Source organism: Leguminivora glycinivorella, chromosome Z (assembly GCF_023078275.1).
Source record: "Leguminivora glycinivorella isolate SPB_JAAS2020 chromosome Z, LegGlyc_1.1, whole genome shotgun sequence".
Classification (NCBI taxonomy): Eukaryota; Metazoa; Arthropoda; class Insecta; order Lepidoptera; family Tortricidae; genus Leguminivora; species Leguminivora glycinivorella.
The window spans coordinates 45,871,281-45,890,261 of NC_062998.1; the positions used below are offsets into that span (position 1 = coordinate 45,871,281).

Genomic DNA, 18,981 nt, shown 5'->3' on the forward strand with positions numbered 1-18,981 from the left:
TACAAGACACAATGCTATGTTAAAATAACGCAAATAATTTTATTTGGGTTTAAAAGTAAAATTTTAAACTTATTTCACTGTCCATAATGTGGGATCCATTACTGGAGACCTGGCGTCCATGACTGGAGAAAAAACACCTCGTTTTAATCTGTTAACTATGAGAAAACCAATAGCAGTATCTATTCTGGAATACGCTTGAAATATAAAAGAAGGATAGGACATTCAAGTTTTAACACCCTTAGCGGTAGAATTTTTACATGTATCAGTGAAATATCAAAAATAGGCAAAATTTTATCTGATACTGTCCATGATTAGGTCCGTTACCTTATACTTGTACCGGAGCAAATCGTTAAGAATGATCGTGTCAGTCTCACACGGGGAATCACCTTGCTATAGCACCGCCGAAAACATTCAAGGCTCGCCAAATATTCGCGGACTTCCTTATCAAGTTATCAAGTTACGACACTCGCTTGAAACACAGCGACTAATTTAATATTGAATCTTATCAAACATTGATCCACTTTATCTTAAACAAAGTAGCGATAATACAATTCATTGTAAATCTATTTTTGACCTTCAATAATAGGTAGGTACCTACAGCAAAAAAAATGTTAAATTATTCAAAACCGTGCAATACTTTTGTTTCATAGTCGACTCGTTTTTAGGAGTCGTTGGTATGTGTCTTTGAAAACTACTCTTTATTCCGATTAAATGTACTCGGAACACACCATTTTCGAAAATGTATTTGTTCGCAACACCATTTACTGCATGATGCATGAAGAAGTTTAATTGGGGTAATGGAGATGGAGCGGGAAAAGGGGGATTAATTTTAATATATTTATTATCAGTTCCATATTTTAGCTGTAACGAGAGTTATCAGTATTATCACCAAACAGTTGCGAACGGTTGACCGGTCGATAAAAATTAAACGGCCAATTCTACGAACGTACTGACACCGAGGTCGAGCCACCTCGAGACTGACGTCAGACAACTCGGGAAATCCGGCCTACGGCCAGTGGTCTAGAGAGAACCGACTAACTCACGATCCGGCCGATCTCTCATTTATTCGCACTGTAATTTATTATTTCACAAAATTATCCTCAAAAAAGAGACATAAGATACTCACTCACGGAGTACGAGGGAGACATTAAACAATAAGTAATTACTAATAAACATTATCACATGTAAACAGGGTTTCGCGCAGATTATGTTTATCGCCGGAGTGAAGTCAGTCGCGTTCTGAGACCGGCGCAGAGACATTGTGTGTGAGTCATCGTGGATTGAGTGATGTGGGAGCCCAGCGAGCAGGGCTCGGAGCTGGCGGTGGTGGCGAGCATGCCGCCGGCCGAGCTGGTGGCGCGGGCGACGCCCGTGGTCTCCACCATGAACATCACCAAGTCGTCGCGGGTGCACATCGGCCCGAAGTTCGTCTCGGTCACGCAGAACGTTGAGAACGCTGAGCTGGTGAAGGGTGAGTAATATAATTAATATAATTATACCTACCAACGATGCGCTTGCGACTCTCATTTGTTTGTTTTTCAATACGCCGGGCCCAGTAGATGAATTTACCATTCTGGATATTTTAGCAAGTTCGTCCGATTCACCATATGTAGTTTGCTCATTTATTGCATATGATATTCGTTACATTAAATGTATTTATTATAGTCTATTCTCTTTATACGTGGCTCCTTTATATGTGATTAAATTCAAAATTGTAACAAAAAAACAAATTCCAAAACACGTTTCTCCACATCTTCGACCAATGGATGATGTAGTTAAACTAGTTTTAATTTGTAGCTTAACCCTTAAATGCATGGTGATGTATACATATATGCATCATATATTTGATGGCCCGTGGTTCGATAGGTAGCTATCCAAAATCACATTTATTGCTTAATTATTATTCATTATTTATTATTATTTAATAAACAATTAAATAAATTAAATAATATAATGATTTACTATTTATTATTTAAGGATTAAGATGAAATGGCGGAAAAGTGTGAAAAAACAGGACGATGGCGATTTTTAGTATGTGATTTAGGCTGATTTTTTCGGAGTTGGTAATTAGTTTATGTTTAAACATTTTATCATAGAGGTTCCACAAATAGTGTAACTTTTTAATAGTAGTCATTTTTTTTTAACAAAACTTACCAATTACGATATATTTTAACTTCTAATACTGATTTAATATAAAAATCGATCTTAAATATTTTTTTTATTATTTTTCCCAGAGTCAGAAAACCATTGTCTATCACATATATTAATATCTCGTTAAAAGAAAAATTCATGCATTTAAGGCTTAATAAACATTCGCAGACATAAAATCAAACATGTACATAAATTAATAATAAACCTATATATCTACCGCTAATTGGCATAAGTATTTATGTGTGCTGCATAACAGCTAATAGCTATATATGGTAGGCGTGTTCAGTGTATGCATGTAGAACTCAAATAGATGTTTTAAGCTAAGTATATTAGATTTTTCAGATTGTTTTTTTACTGCTCGGTGGGTAGGTATTAAGGGTAAGTTACATCAAGGACGAATTTCATTTCGAAACCCCTATACGTTTTGAAAGACCTATGTTGGATATCCAACGACTCCATCACGAACCACTCAATAGATTCATCCCACAGAATTTAGTTCTGTGATTCATCCCCAGCATGCAGTTTACTAGTCTCACGCGGCCCGTCCGCGCGGATCGCGACCAATTTATATGATGATGTTGTCGTCCGCGCGGACCCGGTCCATGCCACTCTAAGTCTAAACCGCTCCCTGAAGTTAACAGTGTTAACTTAACACATAAATCCAGTGCGGATCGCTCCGCGCGGTCGGCCCGCGTGACGTAAAACCAGCCTAATCCGAGGGTGAAGCTAGGAACATACTACGCGGACGTCCGTCGTAAATCGACCGCGGACGGGAATCTGGACAATGAAATTACACATAACCGTGCAAACTATCGGTCGACGGACGTGGACGTGGCCTTGAGCGCATGGACGTCCGATCGAAATCTGGCTCGCTGGATGTTTTGTTCCGTGCACACTGATCGGTCGCGGTCGCGGTTAAATCGACCGCGTCAAGCTAGGAACATACTACGCGGACGTCCGTCGTAAATCGACCGCGACCGCGACCGATCAGTGTGCACGGAACAAAACATCCAGATTTCGATCGGACGTCCATGCGCTCAAGGCCACGTCCACGTCCGTCGACCGATAGTTTGCTGGGTGAGGTGTATATTCATTGTCCAGATCCTCGTCCGCGGTCGATTTACGACGGACGTCCGCGTAGTGTGTTCCTAGCTTCATGAATATACACTGAAGCTAGGAGCATACTACGCGGACGTCCGTCGTAAATCGACCGCGACCGATCAGTGTGCACGGTCACCAAAACATCCAGCGAGCCAGATTTCGATCGGACGTCCATGCGCTCAATGCCATGTCCACGTCCGTCGACCGATAGTTTGCACGGTTAAGTGTATATTCATTGTGCAGTCCAGATCCCCGTCCGCGGTCGATTTACGACGGACGTCCGCGTAGTATGTTCCTAGATTGAATTGTGCAAACTATCGGTTGTCGGTCGTGCACGTGCGATCGCGGACGTCAGCGCAATATATTCCTAGCTTCATTGTGTGATGGCGTTCCCTTAGGGCCACTTGTACCACCTGCTTAAGTCAAGGTTAGTGGACTGTCAAATTCCATATAAAATGGTGGGTTAAGGTTAACCTCGGATTTTCGGTGGTGCAAGTGACCCTTACTGTCATTTAGGTTCAGGTTCCCAATAGTCGGCACTCTTATAAGATGGTGAAGTGTAATGTTCAGACCTGGCTAATCAGAACAACAACAGTGTTTCCAATAGGATTTATTAAGACAACACAGAGCTATACACAAGTTTAGACGTTTAGAATATGAATTTATATTTTCGTTAGTCAGACACACAAACACTGCTTATTCAAGAACAACTACGAACAATATATCTAATCTTATAATTAAATCTTAAAACCCTAAAGACTAAAACTAACACAAGCAGGTTATAACTAAATATAAAAAACCCCCCTCAGATCCCCTGCCTCTGGCATAGACCCAAGAATGCTTGCGGCGTTTCCCCTTTGCACTGCCAGACTCAACCTCTGAGCAAAGAAGGAACCGGCTCTTTGGTCCTCCGAGACACCAATAAGGCGTTACGACAACTTTTTAATAAAATTTTTGGACAACTTTAGAAAAATAGTCTTTATGTATTAATGTAGTCTAGTAACACTAATGCCATAGGTGAGTGGTATATCTTGTACACTGTCTTTGCTTACACTGAACTGCGCTTTCACTATTGGACGTGATGGTAGCGGGTGTACCAAAGACAGTATTATAGTTGAGATTTTATTTGTTGAATTTATTTAGTCTTCACATTAACAACTCTTTCTCTAAGGCCCACATGCCCTTATAAATTTATATAGATCCTGTGGTTGAACAATGATGGTACTGAATTTGAAGTCTTCTGTTTGTGATGGTTCTACCTGATTATTACAAATATACTCTTGCCAGGGAGGCTCACTCAACTTTTCTTTCATACATTCCGGCAGCCGCAAGTCCTGGCTTAGAGTTTGATGACCGTCTCCCTGCACAATAGAACTCAAAGTTGCATGCAGTCCGTTGACAGGTTGATGACAGTGCAGAGCCTTCTGTACTTGTACTTTTATAATTATGTGCTCTTGCTTCTGTCTCAGAACTTGCTTCCTTCAAATGATGGGAGGATCCACTGCAAAATAGAAGAGGTAGATTAAGTAACAATAAATAATTATTATATTATTAGACCTGTGGCCCGTCTTTCGAGAAACGGGTCCCTGGTATTTAGCAATATAAACAATTCATACTAAAAGAAAGAATATGGTTTATACTTACGTACGGTTTTCTTTGGTGGACAAACAACAGGTGTTTCTTTAGCTTTCCAGAATGGTGAATTTACCAATACTGAAACAAGTCTTCTTCTTGTTCTTTGATTCTTTCCACTTCATGTAGGGCTAGGGTCGGCTATCCTTATTCTACGGCGCCAGGACGCTCTGTTCTGGGTTGTCGGGTCGGGCAGGTTTTCCTCTCAGGACATCAAAGAGAATTTATAGACCGGCAACAGACAGTCATAAAAATGCATAATCTTAGAAAAGATTTGTATGCAAACTGACAATTCAAACTGACACTGACAGATCTGTATAATCACTACATTTTGAGTTACGTTTTGATCCACATAAAATTTCATAATATATTTTAAAAAGTATTTTTGTGTCATTAATAATTGTTGTAGAAAGAATATACATTTAAAGTGAATCGATACTAAATACAATGTGATGGTAAAATATGCACTTTAAATACTTTTTAACTTTCTAGAGTGTAAAATCTGAAAATGAGTTACATGGTTTCACATATTCCGTCAATCAAAACGAAACGTCAAGGAGTTTTTGTTATGCTGACAGCACTGTAACGTAATTATAGCACGACCAGTGTTGTCAGTTCAGAGATTTTTCTCCGATTTGCTGAGAATTTGAGCCTCTAGCGGAGATCAGATACAATCGGAAAATTTCGGAGATTATGAAAAGGTCTCCAATTTTTTGAAGTTAAACCGCTCGGTAAACCTGAATGCATGAATTAAAGATATCAAAATATTCTCAATGTTCTGTGCATTTCTGATATAAAAGCGTTAAGTAATTAAAAGTATTAATTCACTATAAACATTTTTTTTTGTTTAAAGACGGTCAACCAAATCTCGGCAGTAAAAAAGCCGGCAAATTAGAAAAATGTATCCTAAACATTGAAGTTGGATGAACGGAATCATCGAGGAGCCATAACACTTAAATTGACCGTCTCGAAAGCCTGCTGGCGTCCACCGTCTGAAAAATTCATAATCTGAATTTGGATTTGTATGACAGATCTAGTGCAAGGATTTCCATACAATTCGCAACTGTCCGTGTTATTTTTTAATATTATGTTTTTTTTTTCAGATCGATCTGACAGATTGCGAATAATATGAATTTTCATTGCACTCGATCTGATTTCATTTTTTTTATACTACGTCGGTGGCAAACAAGCATACGGTCCGCCTGATGGAAAGTGGTTACCGTAACCTATGGACGCCTGCAACTCAAAGAGTGTCACATGCGCGTTGCCACCCCATTAGAAACTTTTGTACACTCCCCTTTGCTGTGTTAAGTATAAGTACACAGCAAAAAGGAGTGCACAAGTTCAAAGGAGGGTTTGGGTTGCCAACGACTCAAAAGACAATAGACGGAACAAATTATTTCCTTAAGTCCTCCCGTGGTCAGCACCCCGCACCCTCGTTGAGCTCTGGGAGCCTTACTCACCGGCAGGAACACAACACTATGAGTAGGGTCTAGTGCTATTTGGCTGCGGTCTTCTGTTAGGCGGAGGTACTTCCCCAGTTGGGCTCTGCTCTAGCTTCGAGCGAAACGATATCCGTGTGCCCTACCACAGAAAGCGGAATATCATTCGCTATGCCCTACCTCCTAGCGCTAATATTATGATTTTTTAAGATTATGAAATGAAGACTGTATGCATAACTGACAGTTCAAACGTACACTGACAGATTTGTCAGTGTCAGCATACAAATCTTTTTCAGATTATGATTTTTTCAGACTGTCTCTTTCAGACTCTGTTGCCGTTCTTAGTGCCCTTAGTGGATGCCAGGCTTAAGGCGGAATCGAACTGTGTCGAATCGAGTTCTCATATGCGATTCGACGCGTCGCTGATGGACGCTGTTTAATAAGAAATGCATATGAGAGATCGCTCACGAAGCAACGCAACTTTTCATACAAATACGTAAGTTGCCGAGCAACTTCGACGACCGTGGGCGAGCCGCGCACCCTTAACAGATATGTTGTAAATAAAAATAAAAAAATTCAGCTCTGTAGGTGACGCATTCATAGCACAGGCACTAGTTTTCATGTAAAACCAATTAAACTTGAACTCGTTATTTTTATGACTTAGATACTACAGTGACAGCTTAAAAAAACTACTTGCTAGAAATCTGCCTATTCAGCTGCATGTATAAATTAAGGCACACCACGCCACAGTGTGGAAAAAAAGGTTTATATGCAACCTTTTTTTTTTTTGTATGCAACCTGTCAGTTCAATCTGAAAATTCTGTCAGTATGAACTGACAGGTTGGATGCAAATCTTTTTAAGATTATGAATTTCTCAGAGTGTCTATGGCGTGCCTAAGACTAGGGAATGCAATAACCGACCAAATTTCATAACCGGTTACAATTTTTTATTATGTGAAGAATAACATTAAGTGTTCACATAAAAAAAAAACACTCACGATATTTTGTACCCATAGGAACTTGAAAATATTATAGAGAATAGAGAATTTATTTGCATACCTCATTCATTCTGTACACCCATAGGCCCACATACATATGTACATACATGGACCCTGATACGGGTGTAGCAAAGTGTAAATGTGTCACTTATTAATATAAATATCTAGGTGACCGAGCTTCGCTTGGTTCTGTTTCGTATCATTGACATGTGTCGCCATCTAGTTCAAAAATGAATAGTACCTACATCGAGCGAAAGAATTCTCAGCCTTAACAACACAACTACTCCACACGAGATGGCGCGCGTTTCGCCATTAAAACTCAAATAGTGTATTTTTCTATTCATTTTAGCCTTGACCTGTGTCGCCATCTAGTGTTTGCAATAAATAGTACTTACATCGACCGAAAGAATTCTGTCTTAACAGTACAACTACTGCACATGAGATGGCGCGCGAAGAAAACGCATGAAAACTCGAAAATTCGCGTTTTCCGGACCTAAGGATAAGTTAGACCGATTTTTCACCCCCAAAAACCCCCACATAACAAATTTCAGCGAAATCTTTAGAGCGGTTTCCGAGATCGTCAGTATAAATAAATATACAAGAATTGTTCGTTTAAAAGTATAAGATTGTATTATATTCCATGTACGGGCAGAAAGTTTCAATTTCTAACTAAACGTAATGTACTCGTATAGCCTTCCCATCAGTTGCTCATACCAAGCGCCCCAGTCTTATAAGATGTGCTTGAATTTGATATAATTATTATTGTTGCACAGCTCAGCACATAATATGTGCAGTGCAGTGCATTCCAACTTTCATTATCATTTAATATGTTATCTTTTATTCGAGATACCGTTAGTACAAACTCCGTGTTAAAAAAAAATTGAATAAAGAATAAATATGGAAAAATTATAAGTATCAAAACTATTTGTCAGTTATTTCTTAATTGCATTGCATGCATATTTTACGTAACGTACTTCTTTAAATATACTTACTAATAAATGAGACTAATTACTAGGAAATCAAATCAAAATAGACAATTTCGTATTAAATACATATTAAATACCACACAAATAAATGAAATAAATACCTCGTTCTCAAAGTATTGCTTTTATAAAATTTTGTAAGGATTGTAGCGAAAACGAAAAAGTAGCGGTAAAACATTTAAGTTGGTAACCCTGACGCCCCTTGTGACGCCACGACAAGCGAGCTGCGAGTGCGCCACCAGTCCGCCATCTTTCTTACCTTTTTGATTGTTGACTTGTAAATTTTGTAATTAGTTTTTGCCGACGTCCACCGTGCCGTTTTTTAAGTAATTTTTGGTATTTTAAAAATTGTGTTACTTTAGTGGACACGTGGAGACATGGACGCTGACTGTTGGAAGAATTCGTCAATTCAGACTGGCGCAAAGAGCTATCAGGGCGCGATGCCAGGAATTTCATTGCGAGACAGAATTCGAAATGAGGATATTCGCCAACGCAATAAAGTTACCGACATTGCAAAAAGGATTAACTCAAGTGGGAATGGACCGGCTATATTTTTCGCAGAGATGACGATCAATGGGGTCGCCTAGTATTGCTGTGGAGACCTAGCCTGGGTGGCCGAGGTGGCGGGAAACCACGAGCAGATGGTCGGATGACATCAAAAAACGGCAGGGCCCACCTGGCACAGAACCGTCACATATAGAACGGAGTGGAAACCCACGGAATGCAGACCAGGATCATATAGTAAGTATTTTGTTTCTTAAGTTTTGTATGGATTCTTTGAATGAAATGAGTTCTATCGAGTTAACTGCACTTTGCGTTAGGCGTCCATGTGTTTTATTCTTAGCGCCAGGCAGGCAAGCATGGGATGGCCTAATGTTTTATCATTTATCGCACGACCATGCTTGCCTGCCAGTTCTGGTTATTTATTGATTTAAGTCGAGTTTGTTTGTTTGGTTTAGTTTTTAGTTATTTAAGAAATAAAATGCCCTAGGTATGCTGATCTAGGCGCAACCGTAGGAGTGAAGAATCTAACGTTATCCTGTTAATTAGATTATATGAGATAGATTAGATATAGAATAAATTTTATGGTATGAGGAGAAAACCATTCAAATCTAATTGAAACTAACTACTTCTACTTGTGTAAATATATTAATGATGCTGATTTATTCAACTAATTTTATGTTTTCAGCTTTAGGTATGAGTTTGTTACTTTTGCTCATAATAACATGGAGTATGTCACAGCTGCTCCACGGGCTGCATTGAAGGGCAACAGGAGCGAAAATGGAAAGGAGCTCCCCCTTTCAATTAGAGAATCTTAGGTAATATACTATTGTTCTTTATTTGCATACCATATAATTTTTACAATATGTACATATTTGGACCCTGAAAAGGGTATAGCAAAAATCTCTTACTAGTTTGTGTTATTAACTAGATTTATAGTATAAAAATTGAGGTTCCACTCTCAACTGTTTCCTCCTCTAAAACTTAATCAATCAGGATGAAATTTGAGGATTTGAATGATAATGAAATAATCTGTGTCATACCGTTTGTTTTTTTTTTGGCTAATTGTTGACCCATTTTGACTATCCTACGACAGTCCGACACATATATAAACGATAATAAATATAATAATCTGTGTTGAAAAAACCAGGGAGGAAATAGTCGAGAGCTTTTGTATGGAGAATTGACCCCTGCTGTAGTAAATCGCCCGTTTCTGCTGAAGTAATTATGGATTGAATAACACTGACTCTCTTTTCACTTTTTAGGATATGCTAAGGCAAACAGAAGGAGGCAAGGAACAGGACTGCATCAATTGCTGTTTGGAACCAATCTTGTGGGATGACTTCTGGACAGGGAAAAAACAATTTCATCATCTACCCTAATACTGACGAATGTTCTAAAACGTAAGTACTTATGAACCTTTCATAAAGGGCAATGTCCATCTTTTATTACAAGCTTTTATTCAACTTGCCTTGTTAGTGTGTTAGTTTGGGTCAAAACGTAGAAGCTAAATTTGACCCACTTCCCGGTTTCCGATTGAGCTGAAATTTTGCATGCATATGTAAATCATGTGACAATGCAATATTATGGTATCATGGAGCTGATCTGATGATGGAGCAGAAAGGTGGTTATAGGAACTTTGTTATGAAACGTCGTATCCCCATTGAGTAAAAGGGGTTTTTAGAAACATCTCGGAGAGCAGTAGACAACTGTTGAAAGAAAGGTACAGTCGGCAATAAAAAAGCTTGTGCCAAAAAAGACGTTTTTGCAAAAGACTTATTCATATGCGTTTAGTCCAAATTGATTTAAAATAATATATCTAAAGGTTTCCTAACATTTTATAAATTTTACAGGTGCTGTAAGGCAGACATTTCCAAATGTAACGGAGGAAAGTTTCGAGACATGTAATGGTTTCAACACGCTGCTGAGACCCAACTCAAGAGACGTCAGTTTGTACTGTTTTGTCCATTTTCTATTGGGCATGCTTGTATGGAGAGGTATATATATTGGAGTACAGACATGGTGTTTGGTATGAGTATTATATACATCCTCTTGAGTCAAAGAGGACCGGTAGCCACTTTGAACTCCGTGTCCGAAAGGGTCAAAGTATGGAGCTCCCGGTACTCAGAAAAAAAATTCTGGCCTATTAGTTTTGAACTTTCGAGTCAAGTTTGGTGTCATTTTTATGTAAACTGTTCGCTTCATTTTTAAATTGAAGAAGATTAAAAATCACAGTAATATTATTAAGGCAAAAGTTTGTGAGCATACTGTGTTTGTTACTTCCTCACGCCACGCCCAAGTGCCTTAACAAATATTATTTATAAAATTAAGTATGGAGGAAGTAAGATATACCCTAAGTTAACACGTCGCTTCTTCTTGATCGTGGGTAACACTCGGGGCGCAGTATAATGATTATTAAAAATCTTTATGCTGTCCCCTATGCTGCGATGGCGATCGTTGCAGTACTTTCAATATTTTTTTTACATCAAATATTAGAATCATCAAAGATCACTAATAAAATAGGCTTTTTAAAAATATTTTTAAAAATCATGATTAGTATAAAAATATGGAAATATGAGGATTTGTTTGCATTTCGTGGCTACTAAAAATTCATTATATTAAATATTGTGCTATATTTTGCTATGGAACCCTAAAAAAGTAGTTACATAAAACTGACACTAAAATTGACTCAAAAGCTCAAACTAATCGGCCAGAATTTTTTTCTGAGCAGCAGGAGCTCCATACTTTGACCCCCTCTCCCCCTTCGGACACGGAGTTCAAAGTGGCTACCGGTCTTGTTTGACTCGGGAGGACGTGTATAATACCCATACCAAACGCCAATGCCCTACTCAAAAATTCACCTTTTCCCAATAGAGAACGGACTGTGTTAGACAGACGACAGTGCATGTTGTTACACGGTAAATTTTACTAGAAGACCAAATTTATAAGTTCCTTAGTTATTCTATTTTTAACTAAATAAGTTCTTGTACTATAAGCAATCGGAATAGGCAGAGTAGATATATTTATTTTTAAACGAAATGACTTCCTTGCGATAGTATTTTTTCAGTACAGATGGTGTTTTTTTTTACGCACTAGTGCGAGAAGTGGTTCATTATACGCCAGGTCTAAACTTCGGAGGCTCATCTGTACTGAAAAACGTCGTACGATACACGTGCGAAAAGGAAATTCGTAACTCGTGTCGATTTAAAACACTCCCTTCGGTCGTGTTTTAATTTATCGCTACTCGTTTCGAACTTCCTTTTTTACGCACTTGTATCGTAATGTACTATTTTGCCATATTGGAATCTTTCGCTTGCTCGAGTATCAATATTGGCACGTGCAGTTAAACAAGAACTTTGCCCCCTTGTAAAACAATTAACTATTTTTTCAGTACAGATGGTGGTTTTTTTACGCACTAGTGCGAGAAGTGGTTCATTATATGCCAGGTCGAAATTTCGGACTCCGAAGTCTCGTTCGGAGGCTCATCTGTACTGAAAAACGTCGTAAGATACTATTTTAACAGCCTATATTGTGTCCCACAGCTGAGCAAAGGCCTCCCCTAGCACACTCAACGAAGCCTACCTCATCGGAATTAATTCGTGTATAAGCGAATTTTGGTATAATTGTAGGGAATGGTGTCTTAATCCACATTCTCAAAGTACTCGGGGGTTTGGGTGGAGATAACGGGTAGAGGGGGAGTGGAAAAAGTCCCTTTTTTTTAGTTTTTCGTGAATACTTCTTAAACTGTGCCACGTAGCAAAAAATGTTTCAAGACACAAGTAATCTTCAGAAAATTCTCTACAAAGAAAAATATGTTCACTTTTTATCTGGGATCATGAAATATGGATAGGAAAAGATGGACAGGGAAGATTTTTTTTTATAATGCAAGTGTGATGAAAAACATTGTGCGTTACTCGGGAAGTATGAATATTACTAACTCGACTCTTTAAATCGCTCCAGCAAGCCAACTTACTCTCGTTAGTACAATGTACTATTATTGTCCGTCTTTTCCCCTCCATACTACCATTACCACCCCGACCCAAGAGTACTTTGAGTACGTGAATTAAGACACCATTCTCTACAACTATGCCAAAATTCGCTTATACACGAATTATTTCCCCCGACAGGCAGTTAAAAGTTGGGCGTGCTACCCTGTTTTCCGCCACTCGTCACGGTTTTTAAATTTCTTTAATTAACTATTTATCTGTTAAAAAGTTAGTGGACATTAGTTTAACGTTTTTTTTTAATATTTTATTTTCGAGTTAGGTCAGTTTGCAGTGTATTTTGACCTATTTAGAACTATATTAATTACGGTAGGTTCCCGGGACGTTAGTTACGCAAAAAAAAAATGTCGTAAGGAAATCTACTTTTTATATGTTCTACCAAGTGTAGGTAAATGTACTCTGCCTATTCCGATCACTGACTATAAAGCTTATTAAAACTCCATCGAGACTAGACTTCAATTTAAAGTGTACCCAGGTATTGGCTGTTGTATTTATTTATATCTGAATGTTTTTCATGTTATGTAATGTAAATGTTTATCATGTATTTCAGTCTGAAAGTTTAAACATATTATTATGTATATTTCATGTGCTGTGGCTAGTGACGTGTATAAGAGCCCTTGTGGCCTACTTGCTGAATAAATGTTTGTATTTTGTATTTATGATTTAAAAAACATGTTTTCATGAAAACTTATGTGCGTATTAGTTAAGAGGAAACAGGAATAGTAATTTCTTCATACAAATATTCTCGACTGTATCTTTCATTGGTTTTTTTTAAGTTAGAGCTTGGTTTTTAGTGCATTCCACGAGAATATCCTTTACGAAATACGTATATAAGGCAGCTATTCCAATCAAGTCAGTGAAGCTCGAGAAAATACTCTTAAGTCATGAAAGATGGTCAGGCACAAAATCGCTTTCTTAGCGTTGTCAGAAGTATTAGAATAATTGTATTTTGTACAGGACATTCTCGTGGAATGCCCCTTTTACCAATACTTCATATTGTGTCCGACTGTTTTGCTTCTTTTGATTTTATTTTGACACAGCTGCAAAGATAGGCGTGGTACCTATTCAAATCTGACATCGACTGTCCAAAAAACTAAACAGTCCGACACAGACAATCATTATCATCCAGATTTAAACATTTGATTACGATTGGTTAGGTTTTGGAGAACGAAACAGTGGAGAACAAAACCTTGATTTTTTCGATTTTTTAGGCACTAAATAATAGTAGTAGTATTCACGCACACTGTTTTAAAATGTGTTTGTGTGTATTATAATAGATATGTCATTGTCAATTCAAATATGTAACACCATTAGTATAAATAAGTATTATCATTGTACATTAGTATGGTGCTGGTTTGGTCTGAAGGGTTAAAAGAAAAAAATGAAATAAATTATGTTGGCTGTATATCCATGTTTTTGTTTTATAAACATCAATGATTTTTGTGTGTGGTATTTTTAAAGTTTGACTTTATTTGTTTCTAGTTATTAAGCTGCACACGAACAGCAGCGAGCCTGGGCGAGCCCGCCCGCCCGCCCAGGCTCGCTGCGGTCCGCACGCAGCTCGCAGAGCACCTTGCGTGCATTTGTATTTGCGACGTCCTATCAACCACAAAAATTAATTTCCCTGCAATATCCCTATGAAATGTTGTGCGAACGATTCACGAGTTACTTTCTCATGACGTGCAATTAGCAAGTTCTAGCAATATTATTTTTTGACTAAACTAGTAAGTTGCCAGTGATTTATTGACACAACATACCAAATGGTTATATACCAGAAACATTATGAGCGCTACTTTTAGGTACATTACAAGTGTAACTTGCAAGGAACTTCACTAGAGTTGTTAAAGCAATGTTACATTTGTAACTTATTAAAAGGTGCCAGTGAAAAATTTATATAACATACAATTTCAAACTTTTTGGTTTATTACAAATGTAACCTTGCCGTAATGAATAGCGTGTAAGTTACGCACAAGTTGCATATGTGCTATTGTTGCAATGTACAAAAATGAACTTCTTAAAAGTTTTCGTCATAACTTTCTAGTAAGTTTATATTTCAATGTATCAGCAACATTGCTATTCAAAGTTATAGAAAGTTGTAAAATTCCGATCTGGGAAACTTACAGGGTTTATCTACAGCGCGGCCGAAAGCGTTTAACATCAATATAGCTCAAACATTGCTCTAACGTTACAAGCTTGCAATTGTAAGTTTCAAGCTCCCAGGTGTAGCATTGAGCAATGTTACCGCAAGTTCTGCTTGCTTAACGGGCAACATCATAGTGTAATAATGGAAAAAATGGATTAGTTACAATTGTCCCCCATTCGAGATTTGCCCCGCTGTACCTTATTGGATATTAATTTGCTATCAATAGTTTGCTGCCGTACAAAGATGTCTACAATTCAAATTCATCTGATAGTAACAAGTTGTACGGGTGCTGATGACCTTTCAATTTACAGCTCTGCGACTATAGCATTAAGACCTTTTTTGCGAAGTTAAATTTATGCAATCGGCTTTTCTTTGGTCACTAATCGGTGTAGATATACATACATATGGCTATGATATTTATTTATGTGCTGCTCGCCACATCCTTCAATTCTTTGTCCTGTTGTTGTACTAAGGAAAACGGAACAAATAACAACACATTTAACACTCCTTGATCATAATAATATAGCTTAATAACCGTAGTTAGTAAGTGTATCTCTGAGATTTCTTTATTTTCGTCCCAGTGGCAAACAGCAGCTAAGAATACCCCTCACCCCTAAGTTATCAATATTAGGTATTATACTAACTACTAAAGTTATCGTAGTCAGAACGTAATTAAATATGGAACTAATAATGATAATTAAACATTACATCAATGGCTAATAAGTAAACCTCCTATTTTTACAATATCTGGTAATTCACAGGTATGGGCTCCAATCTTACAAGCAAAGTTTAACAGTACCCTTATCACGAGTTTGGCACTGACATGTATGTAAGATGCGTCAGCGATCACGTAAAGGAACTAACAATGCACCTCCCTCGGCTCCCTCGCACTGGTACCTATTGGTGCAAGCGAAATCGAAATGCACAACGATTGAGTTTTGACACCGAACGCCATGCAATGATACTATTCAATACCTTGCGTTATCCCGGCGTTTGCAACGGCTCATGGGAGCCTAGGGTCCGCTTTGACAACTAATCCCAAGATTTGGTGTAGGCACTAGTTTTTACGAAGGCGACTGCCATCTGACCTTCCAACCCGAAAGGTAACTGGACATTATTGAAATTAGTCCGGTAAGTGCGTGCGACCTCCGGAACGAAAGTCGCACGCACTTACCGCTAGGCTACCGGCGCTTTTTTCAATATATTCTATGATGCAATGCTCAAAATGTAGGTAATTAAGTGAGTGTATTAAGGTTTAAACTCATGGTGGGAATTAGCGGACAATAACCTCACTTTATCATGGGAAACACTTTTGGAATAAAGATCATGAAGTTCAGGTTAGTTAGAATCGTTTAGAGAGTAGTAGAATATCCACTTTTTGGCTTTTCGCTCATTCTGTATGAATTCTCGTGTGCAATAAGATATCGCATGACTAATATTAACTTTTATCACATGAACTTCCGACTTATCAGACTCGGTAAATCAGGACTACCGACAAATAATAATATACATTTACCTGGCGTAGGGATGTGACGACCCCATCGCCCACTGGTGTTACCAGTGCAATCAGTCAACGCAGGGCAGCTTGTGGCGAGCTGTTGGGGAACAGCGACCCCACGTACCCGAGTGCTCCTGTAGGCCTAGCACATGATGGCCGCGAGAGTATGTCGCCGCGAGATAGACTACCCGTCCTTATGTCATTAATACAGTTAGAGGAAGACGTGTCATCTATCTCGCGGCGACATACTCTCGCGGCCATCATGTGCTAGGCCTACTGGGGAGTTCTGTTACCCGTAAGGCGGGTGGGTGGGACAGGACAGAGTGGAGTCGTTAGGGCTACATGCCCCAAGGGTGGAAGTGAAAATTTGCGTAAGACGCGAGTTGGTACAGTGGCTTAACGGCCACTGGGCAGAAAGCGGTGTACACCTCTCGACACCCTTGAGTTCTATCACCGGCATTGCCCTTGAGCCATCTTGGATGTCGCTTTTTGTGGGGGCCCATCTTGTGGGGACGAGTCACCGTCTGCCAGAAATAAAATTGGATACCGTTTTATTAGGCAGGCGTCCGGTTTTTTATCCCATAGCCCAGTATTTAGTCCATCACTTTCATCCAATAGCCCAGTTCATTTTAGGTTCCATTAACTCTCAAATAGTCCTTACACCCTGGCGGGTGTTGCCTCTGCGTGTGTCCCATGATACGGGTAAGGGCAACACCCGCTCGGTGTACCCCTTACATTTCATTAAAGTGTCAAAAGGATCTCTACGCGTTGGCTTCGGCCCCGCGCACGCCTCCCAAAGGTCCGGAACACCATTGTTCCGTGATGGGAAAGACATACATTTACCTATAATAAGTTCTCGGAATGTGAAAATCGCTAAACCTATTTTTAGCTGGTATTTAATACCTAGTTGTATAAGTACACAAATACCTACAATTAATTTGTGTACGATACAAATGACTAAATTGATATTAAATTTAATAATTAACTTTATACATATGTAATACTAATACCTTTAAGTAAGCGCTGATTGCCACACAAACAAAAAATTGCGAACAGTATACTTACCACGAGTCATTGACATATTATACGCTAACATCTATCTACACATACGCATACGCAACTTACTTTGCGAGTTTGCGTCTAGCACGTAATGAGAGTATTGAGTAAATACATAATAGTACTGTATCCTCGGCTGAAGACCTTTTAACGTCGCAAGTATGTCACCCTCAGTACCCTCGGTAGTACCTACCAACATATTTGCGGCGTTTGGGGTGCGCTTGCTTCGGGTGACCAGAGGACGGCCAATATTTCGCTCAGCGGATCAGCATTGCTATTAAAGCGGAACAATGTGGCCATTTTTTTATTCATAAGTTTTCAATGTAAGTGTTATTTCTTGTGTGCAGGGCATTTTCAGAATTGGGACCCCCCAATTAGCGTAAGTTGTTAACAAAAATTAACTCACTGTCAGTTTTGTGATGATAATTAAGCATGAAATTTCAATAAATATATTGTTTATGTGTTAGTTACATTAGTGCGGAGCTGAAACGGAGAATTAGTATGAGTGTATAGTCCCGTCTGGCCGAAAGCATGAAACTTGGCATGTATATAGCTTATAGGGTTATAAGAAAAAATAGAAGTAGAAACACGCCGAGGTGTCAATGTTTCCCCTCCTTCCCCCCACTTTTGTATCCCTGTTTTCAGTTTTTTTATATTTCCATGAAAACCCTAAAAGCTACAATAATGACGTCTAAGAGAAGTATATTATCTATAAAATTTTCTACAATATTGTCTTTGGAAGTATATAGCTAGAACTTATAATTTTCAAACTATGCTCATTTTCCCTTTGCCATATTTGTGTTTGGTGACCAGCAGGACAAGTAAGGCCAGCGACTTTGCACTTTTGCCTGTGGCGATGCTGCTTGGCAAAATTGTTCCTTGGGTCAAACTGATCCAATTTAGCCAAGAGAAGGGGAAGGGGCCGGTTCCCTCTATGAAATCTATGCAATACTTCTTCTTGCTCTTAGCGACTAGGGCAAATCGTATATCATTTCCGTGTAATGTAGGGACGTGTTAATCGTTTCTGAAAAAATCGTTGCACCTTTTCATACAAAAATAACGATTTTATAACAAAATAATGTTTTTCTATGTATTTAATTGTAAGAGTTATGGCATTTACAATTAAATCGTGGCAATTATCTCATCAATAAATAAAAAAAATAGGACAGGTTAGCCCAAAACCCAGTTCTGATGATGGGATCCTGGAGAAGTCAAGGGATCTCCTCAAATCTTAAAGGCATAGATATAGTGATTTTTGTGTTTTTATAAGAACAGCATTCATTTACGTTCAGGGGGCCGATTTTTGAGTCTCACTGTCACGAAAATACCGGTTGAAAACGGTGACTTGCCTATTATTTTCAGTGACAATTTTCTGAAATCGAACGCGTGAGACTCAAAAATCGGCCCGCAGAACAGTGACATTTGGTGCATTTCAACTGCTGATGGTGAGCAGAACGGAACTCTTCAAATCT

At 38.6% G+C, this 18,981-nt stretch overlaps 1 protein-coding gene and 1 long non-coding RNA gene across 3 annotated transcripts in view; both read left to right on the forward strand.

Moving 5' to 3' along the window:
• The first annotated feature begins 1,147 nt into the window (after positions 1-1,147).
• The window catches only part of LOC125240501, a 50,124-nt gene continuing 32,290 nt past the window's right edge, over positions 1,148-18,981 (forward strand). Inside the window, exon 1 of the mRNA XM_048148393.1 lies at positions 1,148-1,471. Within this exon, the coding sequence (XP_048004350.1) occupies positions 1,288-1,471 (184 nt within the window). The 5' untranslated portion in view covers positions 1,148-1,287. The remainder of the gene's footprint in view (positions 1,472-18,981) is intronic.
• LOC125240744 lies at positions 4,640-11,336 on the forward strand. Of its 2 annotated transcripts, XR_007178665.1 has the most exons (5): positions 4,640-4,769; positions 8,670-9,048; positions 9,497-9,626; positions 10,074-10,211; positions 10,662-11,317. It is a non-coding gene; the product is annotated as an uncharacterized LOC125240744 (long non-coding RNA). The 2 variants fall into 2 exon arrangements; XR_007178664.1 differs by lacking the exon at positions 4,640-4,769 and having other exon boundaries at positions 7,928-9,048; positions 10,662-11,336.